We start from the raw sequence: 15,832 nt of genomic DNA on the forward strand, positions 1-15,832 counted from the left end.
AGACACTTTTGAAAAGAAAAGGAAAGTATATTAACTACTCTTCCAAATTAACACATATACATTGAGACCATCTTGGGCAAAATACTTAAAGCTTAAAAACAGCCTATGCAAGCCCCCAGCCCTCTCTATCCCTGTGAGAGGCCTGTGATCTTGGAGGTGGTAGTTACCTTGGAGGCCACGTCGTCCAGACAGCACTGTTACAAGATGAGGGAGAGTTGCCCACCCATCACTGAACTATGCTTGAGAAAGATGTAAACCTTTATAGACACTGAGATCCACTGTTTATTTGTTAAGACAGCACAGCCTAGCCTAGCCTGACTCACTCACAAGCTCTGGCAAGCTTATCCCCTCCTCGTATTTCTAAATTGGGGGAAATACCATCAGAGTAAGGGTTTAACTACACTTAAAGGTTAGGGCTTTGAACCTCGGCAGCAAAGTTATAGGAATAACTGCTGTAACTACATTTGCCAAAGCTGGGTTCCCTCCTGAAGGGCTGGGTCATGTCTGCCTATGGGCTTTTGACCTGGGATACAGAAATGAAAAGGCCAGAGTTTGAACAATGCTCAGCCTTTCTTGATGCTTTTTTATGAAGGAGCTTGTGGGGTTGAATGCCTGTCAACTAGAAACAGGAAGCTCATTTTCAGAGCAAAGGCTTTATAAAGAACATGAACTGAAGTTTGCGTTCGTTCACGAGACTTTGTTGCCTGGAATCAAAGCAGAGCCGGCTTTGTTAGTTAGCAGCTCCCACTGCAAGCGCAGACTGGAGGGCAGACCCCACGAGCAGAATGTGGACAGAAACACTGCTCATGCTGACTTCTCCCTTCACATCCGCGTCCACTGCAAGCAGCTGCAAATCCCTCTTAGAAAGTGGCCCATGCTGACCATGATTTCTGATAGGAAGTCTAACAGAGTTCGCCATTTACAAAGCAATTTCACATAAGTTGTTTCATTGAATTCCTTTTAGTATTTGTAACGTGAACAATCAGCTTTTGCCTGTCAAATACTAATAAGAGAAAGCAAAGAAGAGGAGGCAAGAGAGAGGAGAAAGAGCAAGAGGAAGAGGAAGAGTGAGAGCTGACAGTGGGTGAAAAGGAAGGCGGCTCTGAGCCTCCTTGAACACTCATCAGGCACGGCACGCTAGTGTGCACCCTGCACTCTTGTCTGATGAGAATTCTGTGGCCAAAATAAAACTCAATATTCATAAAATTTTTTGGCTCATCAAAAGCATAATTTACAGGCTGTCCCAGGAATTATGCTGAATGAAAAGAAAAGATATCAAACTGTGTAGTTTCATGGATGTAACATTCTTGAAATGATAGAAATGGAGAAGAGGTTAGTAATTAGCAGGGGTCAGGGAGAAGGAGATGGTAGTAAAAAAACTACCAAAGGGGCCCTTAAAGTTGTTCTGTATCCTATATTTTTGGGCATTTGGTGGTTGCCAAAGCTTAGCTATTGTAAATATGCTGCTATAAACATAGGGGTGCAGGTGCCCTTCGGAATTAATGTTTCTGTGTCCTTTGGATAAATAGCTAGGAGTAGAATTGCTGGATCATAAGGAAGCTCCATCTTTAGCAGGTTGAGGAATCTCTGCACAGCTCTCCATAGTGGTTGGACCAATTTGCACTCCCACGAGCAGTGCAGGAGAGTTCCTTTTATGCCACATCCTCCCCAACATTTGTTGTTGCTAGTTTTTTTAATATGTGCCATTCTCACTGGTGTAAGATGGTATCTCATGGTAGTTTTGATTTGCATTTCCCTGATTACGAGTGATGCTGAACATTTTTTCATATGCTTGTTGACTGTTTACATTTCCTCTTTGGAGAAGCTCCTTTTTAGCTCTTCTGCCCATTTTTTGAATGGATTATTTAAGGGATCATGCTCAGAGAAAAAAGCCAGAAAGAAAAAGAAAAATACCAAATGACCTCACTCATAACAGGAATTTAGAAAACCTAAATAAGGGACCAGGAAAAAGACTAATTATAATAAAGTAAAAATCAAAATCAACAAACAACTATAAACCAGAGACACACTACAGGGAGAGGGAGAGGTAGAGGAGGGATTAGGCTCAAAATAAGGGGTGGGGTTAAATTGTATGGGGAATATAACCAAGATGAAAATGCATACATTGTGCAAAAATGAAAAATTATGTAAAAATTATATAAAATAAAAAAGGTTGTTCTGTATCCTGCCTCTGTTAATGTCAGTATTCTTTTTGTGAGTTCTATTGATAGCTTTGAATTACATGATAATTTCTTAAAGCTGCATGTGAGCTTATGACTGTATTGAAAAATGTGTACTTATAAAAAGAATGATTGAAAACTATTATTAAGAACGTATCTGTTAAATGTCCATTTACTGTTTTGAAAATTAACATCTTGGCAGCCAAAAGCCACCAATGAGGAGAGGTGCTAATGGTCCAATGAAGAAATGACTCATCTTGAATTATTTTAAGGCCAGGAAAAGGAAGGTTGGCCATAAGCTATTGCTTTCCTACCAGTGGCATTTCACTAGCACCACATGAAATATGCTGCATTTTGCTTCCGATGCAATCCTACACAAGGAGTAGCCATCACTAAAATACAGATGAGGCACAGAGGAGTAAAGTGACTTGCTCTGGATGACATAGTCAATAGGTGGTGGAACCCAGGACTAAATCATGGTTTTATCCACTGAGACACATTCCTTCCAAGACCTTAGGTCTTTAACGGTTAGTAACCTGTTCACAGGGCAAAACTGGGACTACACCTTGTGCTGAGAATTCCCCCCACCATATCATGCTGTCACAGGTGGTAGAGAAAAAAGGACTTGATGGTATTCTGAGATACAGGTAGGATAAAAGCTGAGATACAGGTAAGATAAAAGCAAAAATCTCAAATAGCTAGTGTCCAAAGTAAACAACAGAAATGGGTACATCCACACCTACTCCTTTTCTTTGTAGATTTATTTAAACATAAGATACATTAGTCAAGGGACTTTCCAAAGGCTGGCCAATTGACTCAGCTATAGGAGGCAAAAATCCACATCTTCCTGAAATGAACCTATAGTCACAGCATTAGGGGGTCCAGTTTTTAAATCAAGACGAGACTGCTTAGCAGCATGAATGAAGTAAATGAAACTAAGCATTTAACTCAATTTTTAGCAAAATAGAAAGCAATGAACAGATTTGTTAATGATACCCTTGCCTCGCATCTCTGCTTTAAAGTTACACTAAGTGACTGAACTTCAGGAAATTGTTCCTTCGATTCTGAAACACAGACCTATCCTGAATGAACCAGGCTGGCTTTCTCAGTGAGTACACTCCCAACCACTTTGACAGTAAATACACAATATTAGGTTCATGATTATATTTTAGTTTAAATTATATCCAAGTATCATTATCCCCCCAAATTGTACACTGAACAAAAGCGGAACCAGTACTTGGAGCTCAGATAACACAAAAGCCCTCGGTTCCTTGATGAACAAGAGTGTCTTTCACCTTGACACCAGTGCTGGCGAATCTCCCAGAGACAAGCATTTTGAAAACGTTATAAACAGCTTAGCCTTTTCTTAGCATTTTGAAGAGCACATTAATAGCCTGGCCTTTTCTTAAGGGCTTTCTTTTTCTCTTAGCCAAATTTGACAGTTAGAAGTGAGCAGAGAGAGGATGGAATCAAAGTCAGAGCTGTGTTTTAAAAGCAGTGTGGAACTGATGTCATCCGGCATTGTCTTCAAAAGAATATAAGAATATTAAGTGGATGTCTCATGAACTTACATACAAAGGAGACTCTTCATTTGAGGACAGAATGATAATGTCTCACAAAAGCAAGATGTAATTCTAGATGCCCATAAAATCTATTCAGACAGCTCTTGGTTGGTACAAAAAAAAATTATGAAAATCTGTAACTCTCAACTTAACCAAGAGAAGTTAATTTAATAAAATTAATTTTTAATACCTAATAAACAACTTCTACACCTTGTGCCCAATTCTGTAACTGAGAGTTTAAAGAAAGCATCACTATTGGTACCATTTGGGGGATTTTTTGTTAAAAAGAAACCAAGAGGCATAGAGTAATGTAATAATATTAGTCTGAGGAAGTTAAAGAGCCCAGCATTCCCCTGTAGCATTTAGCATCCTAAATAAAAGTAAAGTGGAAGCTGTTCCATAGGAACAGGGGTGCATGAAGCCCTAGTCAACATTCAAAAAGATTGCACAGGTTGTTTCAAGGGGTGCTTGGAGAATTCGCCTAGTTTATCCTTTATCCTCTGGGTAGAAACACACTCAGAAACTTCTAACATATTGGGGAGAATGGGTGAGTAATTTTAAAAATTGCCTACGCAGGTTGGCAGGAACAGCCATTGCTTGGAGGAGGAACAGGCCTAGAAGTTGGGATGCTTTGCTGGATGACATGGCAGATTGCATGTGCCCAAAATGGCTGCCACAGTAGCTCCCAACTCACATGCCCTTCTTATAATTTGAGGCCAGCACACCTTCCATCAAGATTCAGAGTCTATGTCCAGCCTTGACTCAGGGTGGAGTTGGAACTTGTGAAGAAAGACATTCTATAACTTCCAAAATTAGTGCACAAATGGTGATAGAGCTTCTGCCTGGTCCTCTCAGGGAGCTCTCTGGAACAAAACCCAGCCACCTGTTTCTCCATGGCCCAACCAGCCAGAGATGTCACATGACACATTCTGGCCCACAGCCCGACCTGCACTCCTGGCCCTCAGTCAACCAGCAGCATTGAGAACCAAACCACATGAGCCTCTGAGCCTGTGGGAATTGCAGCCCCAACAGCTGGTTCACCTCAAACCACTAAGTCTCCCAGCCAATGCCCCAGATAACTTCGGAAAAGATAACAGAGACAAATTTTCCCACTACTTTTCCAAATGTGTGAACCACAGAATCCTTTAGCATAATGAATGTTTGGTCATCTTATGCCACTAAATATGGGGAGCTTTGTGTATAACCACAGTCACTGGAACAGATAGTAATGGAGAAATGCATGTGGTGAAAAACAATGCATGTAGATATTCCAAACACTTGCATTCGCCCAGGCTCTCTTTGGGAATACACTCAGAGGCTCCATCTCAGGCATTATGTTATTGTGCTACAGCCACTCCTTGGGGAAACGAATCTGCTTATGAGGGTCTAGTTTTCAGCGAATGTCACATCTCCTGGATGATAACGCTAGTAACTATTTGGTTTAGTATGTGCCAGGCGCTCACTGTTCTCAGAGTTTTACATGGATTAACTCACTTAATCCACACAAGTCTGTGAAGGAAGTGCTATTTTATTCATGTTTCACATACGGGGAAATTGAAACATGGTCAAACAACTGGCCTCAGGTAACACAAGTAGCTATTTGCACAGCTGAAATGGGATTCAGAACCAGGCAGGCTGGCTCTCAAGTCTGTCCACAGACCATGAGACACACACTGGTGACTCAGAATATTTAAGCTTCTCATGGCTCCCTTCAAAATCATGCCCCCAACTCTACCTCACTCCAATAGTACAAAAGTTTGCCTCTACTTAATTGAGAGTGAAAATAACTGGAGGTGAACTGTCCCAACTTTTACCATCCTTTTTTTACAAACTGACTGAAACCCTTCTTGAGTACACCGAGTACACCAACACTTAGAGAAAGACGTGTCTTTCTTCTGCTTCCAGCCAATCATCTTCCCTGTGCTGTCAAATTCCTCTACCCTGATCCTCTCCTTAATGCCTTGCTCTGCTGTTTGTCCTTCTCTCTTGCAGATAGGCAACCTCTACTCCTCTGACTCTTTTCCCTTACCACTACCCCTATCCCACGCTACCTCTTCCAACTGTTCCTCCTACCTTTTCCAGAATTCTTACCCAAATTCTGTGAAAGATTAACCCACACCTGCAACCTTTGCTCTCTCACTTCTGATGCCTCAACACCCTGGAGCATCTGTGCTCTCTATTCTAATAAAACACTCCTGGGGGTAGCTCAGATAAGGATGCAGATCCCAAATGTATTGGACTGTACTGGACTCCTTGTCTCTTCAACATATCAGTTGGGAGGCTGAGCCTGCTGTTTCATTTCCCTAAGCATCCATTTCCTCATCTCTAAAATGGGTTCTTGTAATATTAAATGAGGCAAGGTAATTAAAGCATTGAACAGTGTCTGCACAGGCCATGTGCTCCATACATATTAAATATTAATATTATTGCCATGAGTTGCAGTCTTGGCACTTTAAATGATGTTTTCATTATTGTTTGTCAGGTCCTGTGCTAGATCTAGCTCAAAATCCCAAACTAAAAAAAAATCCCACTTAACTCATGAAGCCATCAAAAATGACTCTGCTTTCTTCTTGTATAACATTTTATTTCTTAACCTAGAATAGCCTTTTCCAACTTTGAACTAGGATCTGATTATATAATTATGTCAGTTAGTGGCAAATCAATAAAACTAGGAAAAATTGTAGAAGAATGAAAAATTAAAAAGAAACAGGACCTACATCTAGGAGCCTTTGCTCCATATCAAGTCATTTTTTTACCCACTTACTTGTATTTACTTTTTTATTGTGGTAACACTGGTTTACTTTATTATTGGTACTTTGGAAATACAGGACCTTCCCTCAGGTATTGAAACTAGATCAATTCATACACACACACACAGACACACACACACACACTGATTATATTAATGTATTTGCATCATATAAAACAATATGACAATATTTCAGTGAGCTGACTGCTGGAACTTTATGCTGTTTATAGGAGCAAAAGCATCTACACCAATGTTCTGCATGCTGTCAGAAGTCAGTGATTACAGAAGAGTAGGCAGTTGCACTAAAGCAGTCTCAGAAGAACAGAAAGAACATTTTTGGCCTCTTGTTTGAATCCTACCTGACAACTTGGAAACTACAATAATTTGAGCCTATGTCAGCAATGAAAGGAATGCTTTATTGTTGGCACACCAAAAATTAGACTTAATGGTCATTTAGACTCTGTAATTAATCACTAAGAGGGTTAGCATGGAGCACTCCATTCTCTTCCTTCACCTCCTTACTATTCTCAGTCTCTTTTTGTCACCAGCCATGTGGGGTAATGTTTATTTTAATTAGGAGGAGGCCATACAAGCAAAAGCAATTTGTAATAGGTATGTTCAGTAAGGAAGCAAATTGCACAGCAAGATCTCATCTCGGTGAAAAAAATGGCTTCACTAAGCCATGTAATTTTGCTTGTCTAACATCTTACTTCTTGGAACAAGTTTATAAAAGCCCAGGTCCCATCCTAACACTGGTTAGTCTTGATTTCCGGGGAAGTGTATGGATGGGCTGAATTAGGAGGCCCCTTCTCTTGGACCAGGGGCTCTTTAGCCTCTGGATCTCATGCTGGGATGCTGCACACTGTACAAAGTCCTCCAGGATTCAACCATGACTTGTACTGCCGACAAAGACAATGATTTTTGGATTTGCTAACCTTAGCACTTCCCCTCTCTTTGTCTATTAATGTTTCAAAACGAATTTATATCCCCAAATTTTTTGAAGTTAATTAACATGGAAAATTCACACACACAAACAGGATTCACATAAGGATGATGATGAATAACTAGTATTTGCTAAGCATTTATTTGCACTGAGTCCTATGCCAAATATACATTATTTGCTGCAGTCCTCACAACTGTGAGAGATTGACATTTATTATCCATTTTACTTATCAGAAAACTGAGGTTTAGAGAAGCTAAATAGCTTGCTTGAGATCATACAAGTAATAAGATTCAGGGTTGGGACTCTAACATAGGTCTGTTAGAAGCCAAAGCACATTACTGCTGAATTATGTGCTTCATACTAACAAAGTCTTTCTTTGTGACCTATTTTTAACCACAGTTTTAAATCTAACCAAAATTAGATTTAAGCTTGATTTCATTATCAGTTGTCTGCCACAGTAAATCTTTATATGTCCATAATAAAGTTTAAGTTCCTCATTTTTAAAAGGACATGAATGGCCAAATGAATTTTTTAAAAAGCAAATATTAAATTTCAGTTACTTAAAACTGAAAGGAAACAATTCAAGAAATAGCAACTAAGTGATGTAAGAGTTAAAAAATTAAGATATCATTGTCCCTACCACTAGCCTCCCCCAAGAAACTGATAATCTAGTGGGAGGAACATAATGTAGCATTTCAGCTCTTACTTCAAATGTCATCTCTATGAGAGGTCTTCCCTCATCACTTAATATAAACTGTTGTCCCATTCCCTGTCACTTTCTGTCACAGGGATCAGTAAATTTTTTTCTGTAAAGAGTGAAATAGTTGTGTTCCAACAAAACTTTATTTACAACTCAGGCAGCAGACCAGAGGTTCATAAGCTATGTCTTCCTCTAACATATTACTGATTTTTCCTTCATAACCACTAACAAAATTGGAAATCTCTTTGCTTATTGATTTATTATTTCTCTCCACAAAATGGCAGCTTCCTTCCCTTTTTGTTTGTTTGGTTTGCTCTACATAACCTGCAAAGGATTTCTGACACACAGTTCACTCTAAATTTTCTGATACACAGTTCACTCTAAATATTTGTTGATTGACTAAATGAATGAAAATCACTTCACAAAAGGAGAAAAAAGGCTGCCCACAAACCTATGAATTACACTTCATCCTATCAATTACAAAAATAAAAAAACTGAAAATGTCCTTTTTCACTTGTCACACTACAACAGAAGAAGAGAGGAAGAGGAAAAGGAGATCAGGGAGAAGAACTAGGGTAGATGAATGCATGGATAAACTGTTCCTTTCATCTGTTCCTTTCACCGCTGCTAGGGGAAGAAAAATAGCACAATATTTCTGGAGAGCATTTTGCAATTGTATACGTAATATATGTCAATTCAAAAATCAGCAAGGGTTTGACAAGAAATTTCTCAGAAGAAGATATACAGACATCCAAAAAGCATAAGAAAAAATACTCAATTAATTATTAGTGAAATGCAAATCAAAATCACAAGGTATAACTTTATACCCATTAAGATGACCAATATGTGAAAAAGTAGAAAATAATCAGCATTGACTGATACAGAGAAATTAAAACCCTTGCACATTGCTAGTGGGAATGCAAAATGGTACAACTGCATAAGAAAACAATTTGGGGATTCCTCAAAAAGCTGAACATGGAATTACTAAATGACCAACCTAGTCCACTCCTAGGTCTATACTCAAAATAACTGAAAGCAAGGAGTCAGATATGTGGACACCCATCTTTATAGACCCATTACTCACAACTGCCAAAAGGGATAAACAACTGAGGGGGCCCCCCTGGTGGCGCAAGGGGTTAAGCACCGCACTACGAAGCAATTTGCAGCCTCTGTAGCACAAGTTCGATCCTAGGCTGGCCAGGGAGAAACCCACATGGTGCAGCAAACCTCTCCTGTCTTGCCTGCTGCTCCCCTCAGCAGTGTATTTCAGTCAGTCTGCCTGTTCTGTTCCCCACTCTGTCTCTGGTGGATCCTCTCACCCCCCGCATCTCTGGCTTGTACCCCAGTTCTTGTATGCATAAATAAATAAATCTTTAAAAAAAAAAACAACTCAAATGTGCATCACAGAGGATGACAAATGCAATATATCCATACCATGGAATCTTATTTAGCCTTAAAAAGGAATGCAGTGCTAGTAATTACTACAACAAGGATGATCTTTGAAAGTATAGTGCTGAAAGAAATATGCATCACAAAAGGACTGATATTATAAGATCCATTATATGGAGTACCTACAATATAGCCAAATAGTAAAATAGAACTGGTTACAAGGAGCTGGGGAAGGAGTTATGTATACAAGTTTGTTGTTTCGGATGGTGAACAAGTTCTAGAGATGGATGATGGAGGTGACTGTGCAATACTGTGAATATACTGGCTGCTGAAGTGTACACTTAAAAATGATTAAAATAGTAGACATTATATGATATATATTTACCACTTTAAAGTATATATTCTTTTTTATTCTAAAATCTTATTTCTAAAAATAACTCTGAAGAGATAAAGCAGAAGGGTGAAATATGTATGTACTAAAATCTATCAACCTCACGATCCATGAACAAAGATGTAGTTAAATACAGAAAGCAACAAATACATAAAAGAGATAATTTTACAGTCGTTAGATATGATCAAATAGACTTAAATAGACTTTTCACATGAAAATGTCTCCATAGCATTATTGGTAAATGAAAAGAAATGCAGAATCCATGTAAAGTATGACCCCAGTGGTCTAATAATTCGGATGTTTATGTATACAAGGAGAAAATTTGAGATATTCTCCAAAATTTTAATAGTGGCTCTTCTCTGAATAGTAGGTTAGAGGTGATTTTTAAATCATCTTTTTCCTGGTTTTTGTACTAGCTCATTTTCCTAACAAAGAATATTTTTAACCCAAATAACATGCTGATTTAAACTCATGTTTATCACTTTTTCACATTAATTAAGGAAGGTTAGGCCCTTGATACTTTCATAATAGATGTTTTCTGTATTTCCATTTCCATAGCAACAATAATACTGGTGAGTGAATCAGATAGAGTTTTAAAAGACACATACCTCAGTTAGCAGTGTTGTCTCTCCATCACTCTGAAACAGGGCATTTATTTCAGAGCAACATTCAATAATCATGCACTAGAAATAAGAAGCCAATATAGTTAGGTTGAGCTTATTGGTAAGCTATTAAACATTTACTTATATTTACTTCATTTGTTTTTCTGACATCATTGCCAGGCCATAATTCTGGGAATGAAACTTAAAGGGATGCAGAGATTTGAAAGGGTGTAAAATAGTCACAAAAGATATGATTTAATTATGGGTAATATATTATTTTAGTGTTCTTTCCCTCAAATCCATAATTAAAATTCATATGCTACAGAAGCATAACAGGTAAAGTAATTCAAACCAAAGTAAGATTTTGGAAAATCACTTTTCTTTTAAGAAGAGTGTCCTGGAATAAAAAAAATTAAGATTCCAGAAAGGGACTTAAGCAGAGAAGGTTTGGGAATTTGGAAAAGAAATGAAAAAGAAGACATGAAGAGGAAGAGAGTTGCTATCATATGTTGTCTATTGCACAGACACAACAATATTTACTTGTGAGCATCAAGATGGAGCAAGAATCAAGAAGGATTTATCCATACACAGGATTCCATCAATGAGATTCTCTATCACTGTGATTTTATATAAGAAAGGACAACAGAAGAGAGCTAGCATCAATATAAGCTGAGGGGTCTCGATAAGAAGTTGGAGAAGGAAACCTTTGGGCCAGATGTAAGATGAGGAAGAGGAAGAAAAACAGAGACAAGTGAGAGCTCATGCACCCTGTGGGACTGAGCAACTTTGGCTCAGTTGGCTCCCAAATTTCTAGTTCCATTTTCTGTGAGACCCAATGTATTTTATTTCCATACCTTGGCTATCTATGACCCTACTCCTTACGCTCTGACAATTACTGCCTCCCTAGCAAATCTATTTTAATTGAACTAGTGTAAGTAGTTATTCTTTACTTAGTATTGAAGCAGGAAAGGCTGTAAGGCTGTCAGAGATCAACTGTACCTACTTCACAATGCTGCCAACATCCCGTAACAATTTTCTCTTATTTAGAAATATGAAAATGATAAAAGTACATTGATTTTAAATTACAACTCACCAATTCTCATTAAACCTCAAAATAAAGAAGCAGACAATTGAACTCACAGCCCCAATCCATACTATGTCTAAATTTAAATAAATTCATGAACACAGAGATTGGATTTTAGAATTCCAAAGTTATTGCCAATTCAATTCAATTTAGTATATTCCAAATCTTATATGAGGTGCTGTGGAACACAAAAATGAAGAGACAAACCCTATTCTCATAAAGCTGACAATAACTGAAAAAGAAAGATTTGTACACTCTTACATAAAATACCAAGTAGAACATGGTCAGAACGTGGGAAGTGTTCTAAGTGTTCTAGAAACCTAGAGGTGGTGGAGGGTAATTACAGGTGCAACAAACAAAGAAGACAGATGAAGGTCATCTGAACAGAGACTTGGAAGAGTAGTAGGATTTCAACTGGCAGGAAGTTGGGGGGGAGAACAAGGGAACACCAAGTGGATGGAGCCATCTAAGTAAGGAAACTGTGGCCATTCAAGGCACATCAGAGACTAATAGGGTCTTTACTGTGTGTTGGGAAGCCAGGGGAGAGTAGAGAGGAATAAGTCTGGAAAGGTAAACTTACAACAGGACATGTCAAAATAAGGAATTCGTATTTTGTTGGATAGGAAATGGACAGGTCTTGGACTGATCTAATTGTTTTAAAAAGCTAATTCTGGGTGAAGTTTAAGGTGATCTGGAATGGGAAAAGAGAAAACAGTGAGGAGGTTACTCAAATTGTTTGGGCAGGAAGTGACAGCGACCGGAAGATGACCAGCTTCCATGGAGAACAGGCAGGACACCCCTGCCCTTAACCAGGGGATACCAACTTCCTCTGATGAACTTTTCAAGCTCCTGAAGCACTTTGCTAGACAGAGGAGAATGCATCCCCTCTTATTTGTCTATATTTCTGTATTTAAATGAGTTCATGGAACTGGTTGAGGTATATTTTCTTTCTACCTAAAAGGTTTGAGTAATAGCCCTGATGACTTACTGTCATGATTTCATCAAGAGAGACTGTGCAAAGTGCTACTGTATAATTAATCCTTTCAGGTAACAGATGAAGACTGCATGTTACCTGAAAAATGCCTTTGACTGCCTATCTCAACATTCATCAGACAGAAATTTCACCTCCACAACATTCTCTTTCTTTGGCATCATCTGTGATGAAGCACAAACACACACCTGAAACTGGCTGGCTCCATGTTGGCTTGTGAGAGGCTTCACGGGACAGCTACAACAGAAATGAAGATAGGCAAAGTGCTGAGCTCTCCTCAACCCCAACCTGTTAGAGGTCACTGGAGGGGTGTTACTAGGACCAGGGTGCTGGGTGAGCATGAAATGTCCCTTCCTCAATCTCTAGCATTTTCCCCTTAAATAGGAGTATCCATTGATTCTCTAAGGGATTACCATCTGAGTTATTTCAAGAATAACAAAGTCCACTCTTTGACTTAGTTGAAATCCACATCATCTTTCATCTATAATATGGACTAGGTTTCCAAAATTCTTTTTTATCCTCCAAACTCTTGCTTCCCTGATCCCTCCTTAACATGCCATCAGGGGCCTTAGTAAGCTGCAGGGTAGATCAAGAGATGCCCTTCCAGGTGTTGCCTCCACCTTCTCCTATCCCTACACACTCAACCTTGCTTTTCCATGGCCCTTTCCTGCAGAACAAAGCTCATTCATCATTTATTCATTCAGCCTGTATTGATGCAGCTTAAGTGCCTTGGAGTGGCAACAGGAGATGAACAGGCAGAAAGAGAAGCCTTAAGGAGCTCATGGTCTAGTGGGAGGAATAGGAGACAGACTGTCACAGAATAATGTGGTAAGATCAGAGAGGAGGAAGCACTCATTTCCACCCATCTCTCCAATCCCATCTCCCACTACATCTAATCCATACACCTACTGAAGCTGATGTGTCATTGTCCCCTGACACAACTTTCAGTTCCATGACTTCACATCACACCTCTTACTGTGTGCTCAGTCTGAAACAAGTGTTCTCCAGACTGCTATTTCTTTGAATATCCCACTTTGCTAAGAGAGCCCCACCAGATGGCCAAGTTCACTCAAATTACACCTGATTATCTATGTCCATACTCATACAAGATTAATGTCCTCTATGATAGAGACCTAGTTGTATTGATTCCTATACATTTCTATTTCCCCAAACTCATAACATTTTGCACATGATAGTTCCTTTAAGAATTAGATAGCTAAAGTCCAATTGCATTTTGCTCTATTTTTATAATGCTTTAATAATTGGGATATGTTGGCTTGTGAGAGAATTAGTGTGTGACTGTTATCCTAATTTTTATTGCCCTGTATAACCCATATTCATTTCCATTAAAAAATGTTTGTTGAACTAAGCTTAGGTGACTTGGTTAATATATTTTAAGCCTTCCACACCAGTAAACTATCATTTTTTAAAAGGTGTTTGAAATCAGGAATGTATAAATCTTTCATATGCTTTAAAGCACCTGATAATGCACCTGTAGATACCCTTAATTCTGTGAATGACAGGTAAAAACAACTCAGTCATTCTGAGCCAGTGTTATTCATTTTAAGGAAAAGGACATGCAAGATTTTCAAGCCAGAAGTGACTGGAATGCCTGTTCTGCAGCTTTCCCAATACAGCGTAAATTAATATCTATGTTCTGAAGTTCTTGGCTTATTTCAGACAATAAGGTTTGGGGGTGGGCAGGGGAGGGGAGGAGAGGAAGGCAGAGAGAAAAGTAATGGAATGAGAAAAGGAACATGATCCACTAACCCCTATGTCAACCATAGACATATTTTCTGGAATCCTTATAGTCAGTAAACCACCAAAAATCTATACTATGATAGAAATAAATATATTAGATTACAAAGGTTATGAAATTCTGTCCAAGTCCAGACCAGAATTGATCTCTTCAAGTGTCCTAGTTAACTTCTAATTAGCTCCAAGTGAAGGTTGTCATGACAATATACTGGCAGATTTAGTCAATGGGATTTATTTGATAAAACCCAGGATCTAGCGGCTTCTTTGTATAAATATTGGTTAGTATACTGGGAAAAAACAAAATTACATGTGACTCATTTCCAGCTTCCAAAGTTTGTGAACTAATTTGTTGAGTCACCTAAACAGATACTAGCTTTTCTTCAATTTGGTGACTCTGTCATATTTAGAACCAACAGACCTGGAACCTACCTTAAAATGCCCTACTTAGGGATAAGGAAAAACTTTTTCAGTTGGGGAATAAAATGAACTCAAAAATACAACAGAGAACATCAAAACTGAAAGAAGTTTGTTTTACTCAATGACTGATCCACTCACCTATACCATTCTGGCCAGGAGACATGAAAACAAGCCAGAAACCTTGATTGAGATAGAACCTCTTAACACCACCTTTTGTTTCAAAGCCCTCCCCCCATTTGTCCCTGATTCCTTTATATTCATAGTCAACTTCTTGGCTCCAACTTAGTTTTTGTTTTTTCTTTTCAAATTTAGACTCTGTGATACATTGGATACTGACATCTGACCACCAGGGAAATTCTGATGATTCTCACAAACCAAGGGGCTCCTGTCTCCATTTCAAAGTGGAATTGGAATGAAAGAACCACTTTTAGAGGAGATTAGTACCAGAAAAAGTTGTTGGGAAGAGCACAAGGGACTATGGTGATGGCACATGAGTGAATGGGTGGTGGGAATTTCATGGGGACTACAACCAAGATGAAAATGCATACATTGTACAAAAATGAAGAATGATGTAAAAGCTATATAAAATTTTTAAAAAGTTGTGACTCACCCTAGATAGTAGAGCTGAGTGGCAGAGCACCAACTTAAACCCTCAACTCTTTTTTATATACCAGATGATGTCACTCATATGTGGAATATAAAGAAAGAAAACCAAGGAACAGATAAAACTAAATCAAAGAAGCCCCTAGAAATCTGCCTGTGGAACTGAGGCTCCCAGAGCACGAACATGGTGGAGTGAAGAGCAAAAAGGGAGGGGACCCAGAGGACCTACGTGAATGATTATGGGTGCTCTGGTGGTGGCTGTGGTGCGGCTACATACACCTGGAGAGGTGAGAGCTTATACCTTTAAATCACATATAGTGTTGTAAGCCAATGTTACCTTGATAAAAAAATAATAAAACAAAATAAATAAAACTTTCATGTTTATAAATGCTCACTGTACTGCCTCAGACAATCTGAGCTAAAAGGACAAGTAGATTCAGTAGAAAATAATCATTTCCACATA

General features: G+C 38.7%; 1 protein-coding gene across 1 annotated transcript in view; it reads right to left on the bottom strand.

Annotated features, from left to right (window-relative positions):
• The window catches only part of CFAP54 (cilia and flagella associated protein 54), a gene marked incomplete at both ends in the record, with an annotated part of 221,081 nt that overhangs the window by 11,164 nt on the left and 194,085 nt on the right, over positions 1–15,832 (bottom strand). The window contains 2 exon segments of the mRNA XM_084254923.1: positions 10,523–10,597; positions 11,657–11,676. Of these exon segments, the coding sequence (XP_084111049.1) occupies positions 10,523–10,597; positions 11,657–11,676 (95 nt within the window).

This window comes from Talpa europaea (genome assembly GCF_964194135.1).
Source record: "Talpa europaea genome assembly, chromosome: 15".
Taxonomy (NCBI): domain Eukaryota; kingdom Metazoa; phylum Chordata; class Mammalia; order Eulipotyphla; family Talpidae; genus Talpa; species Talpa europaea.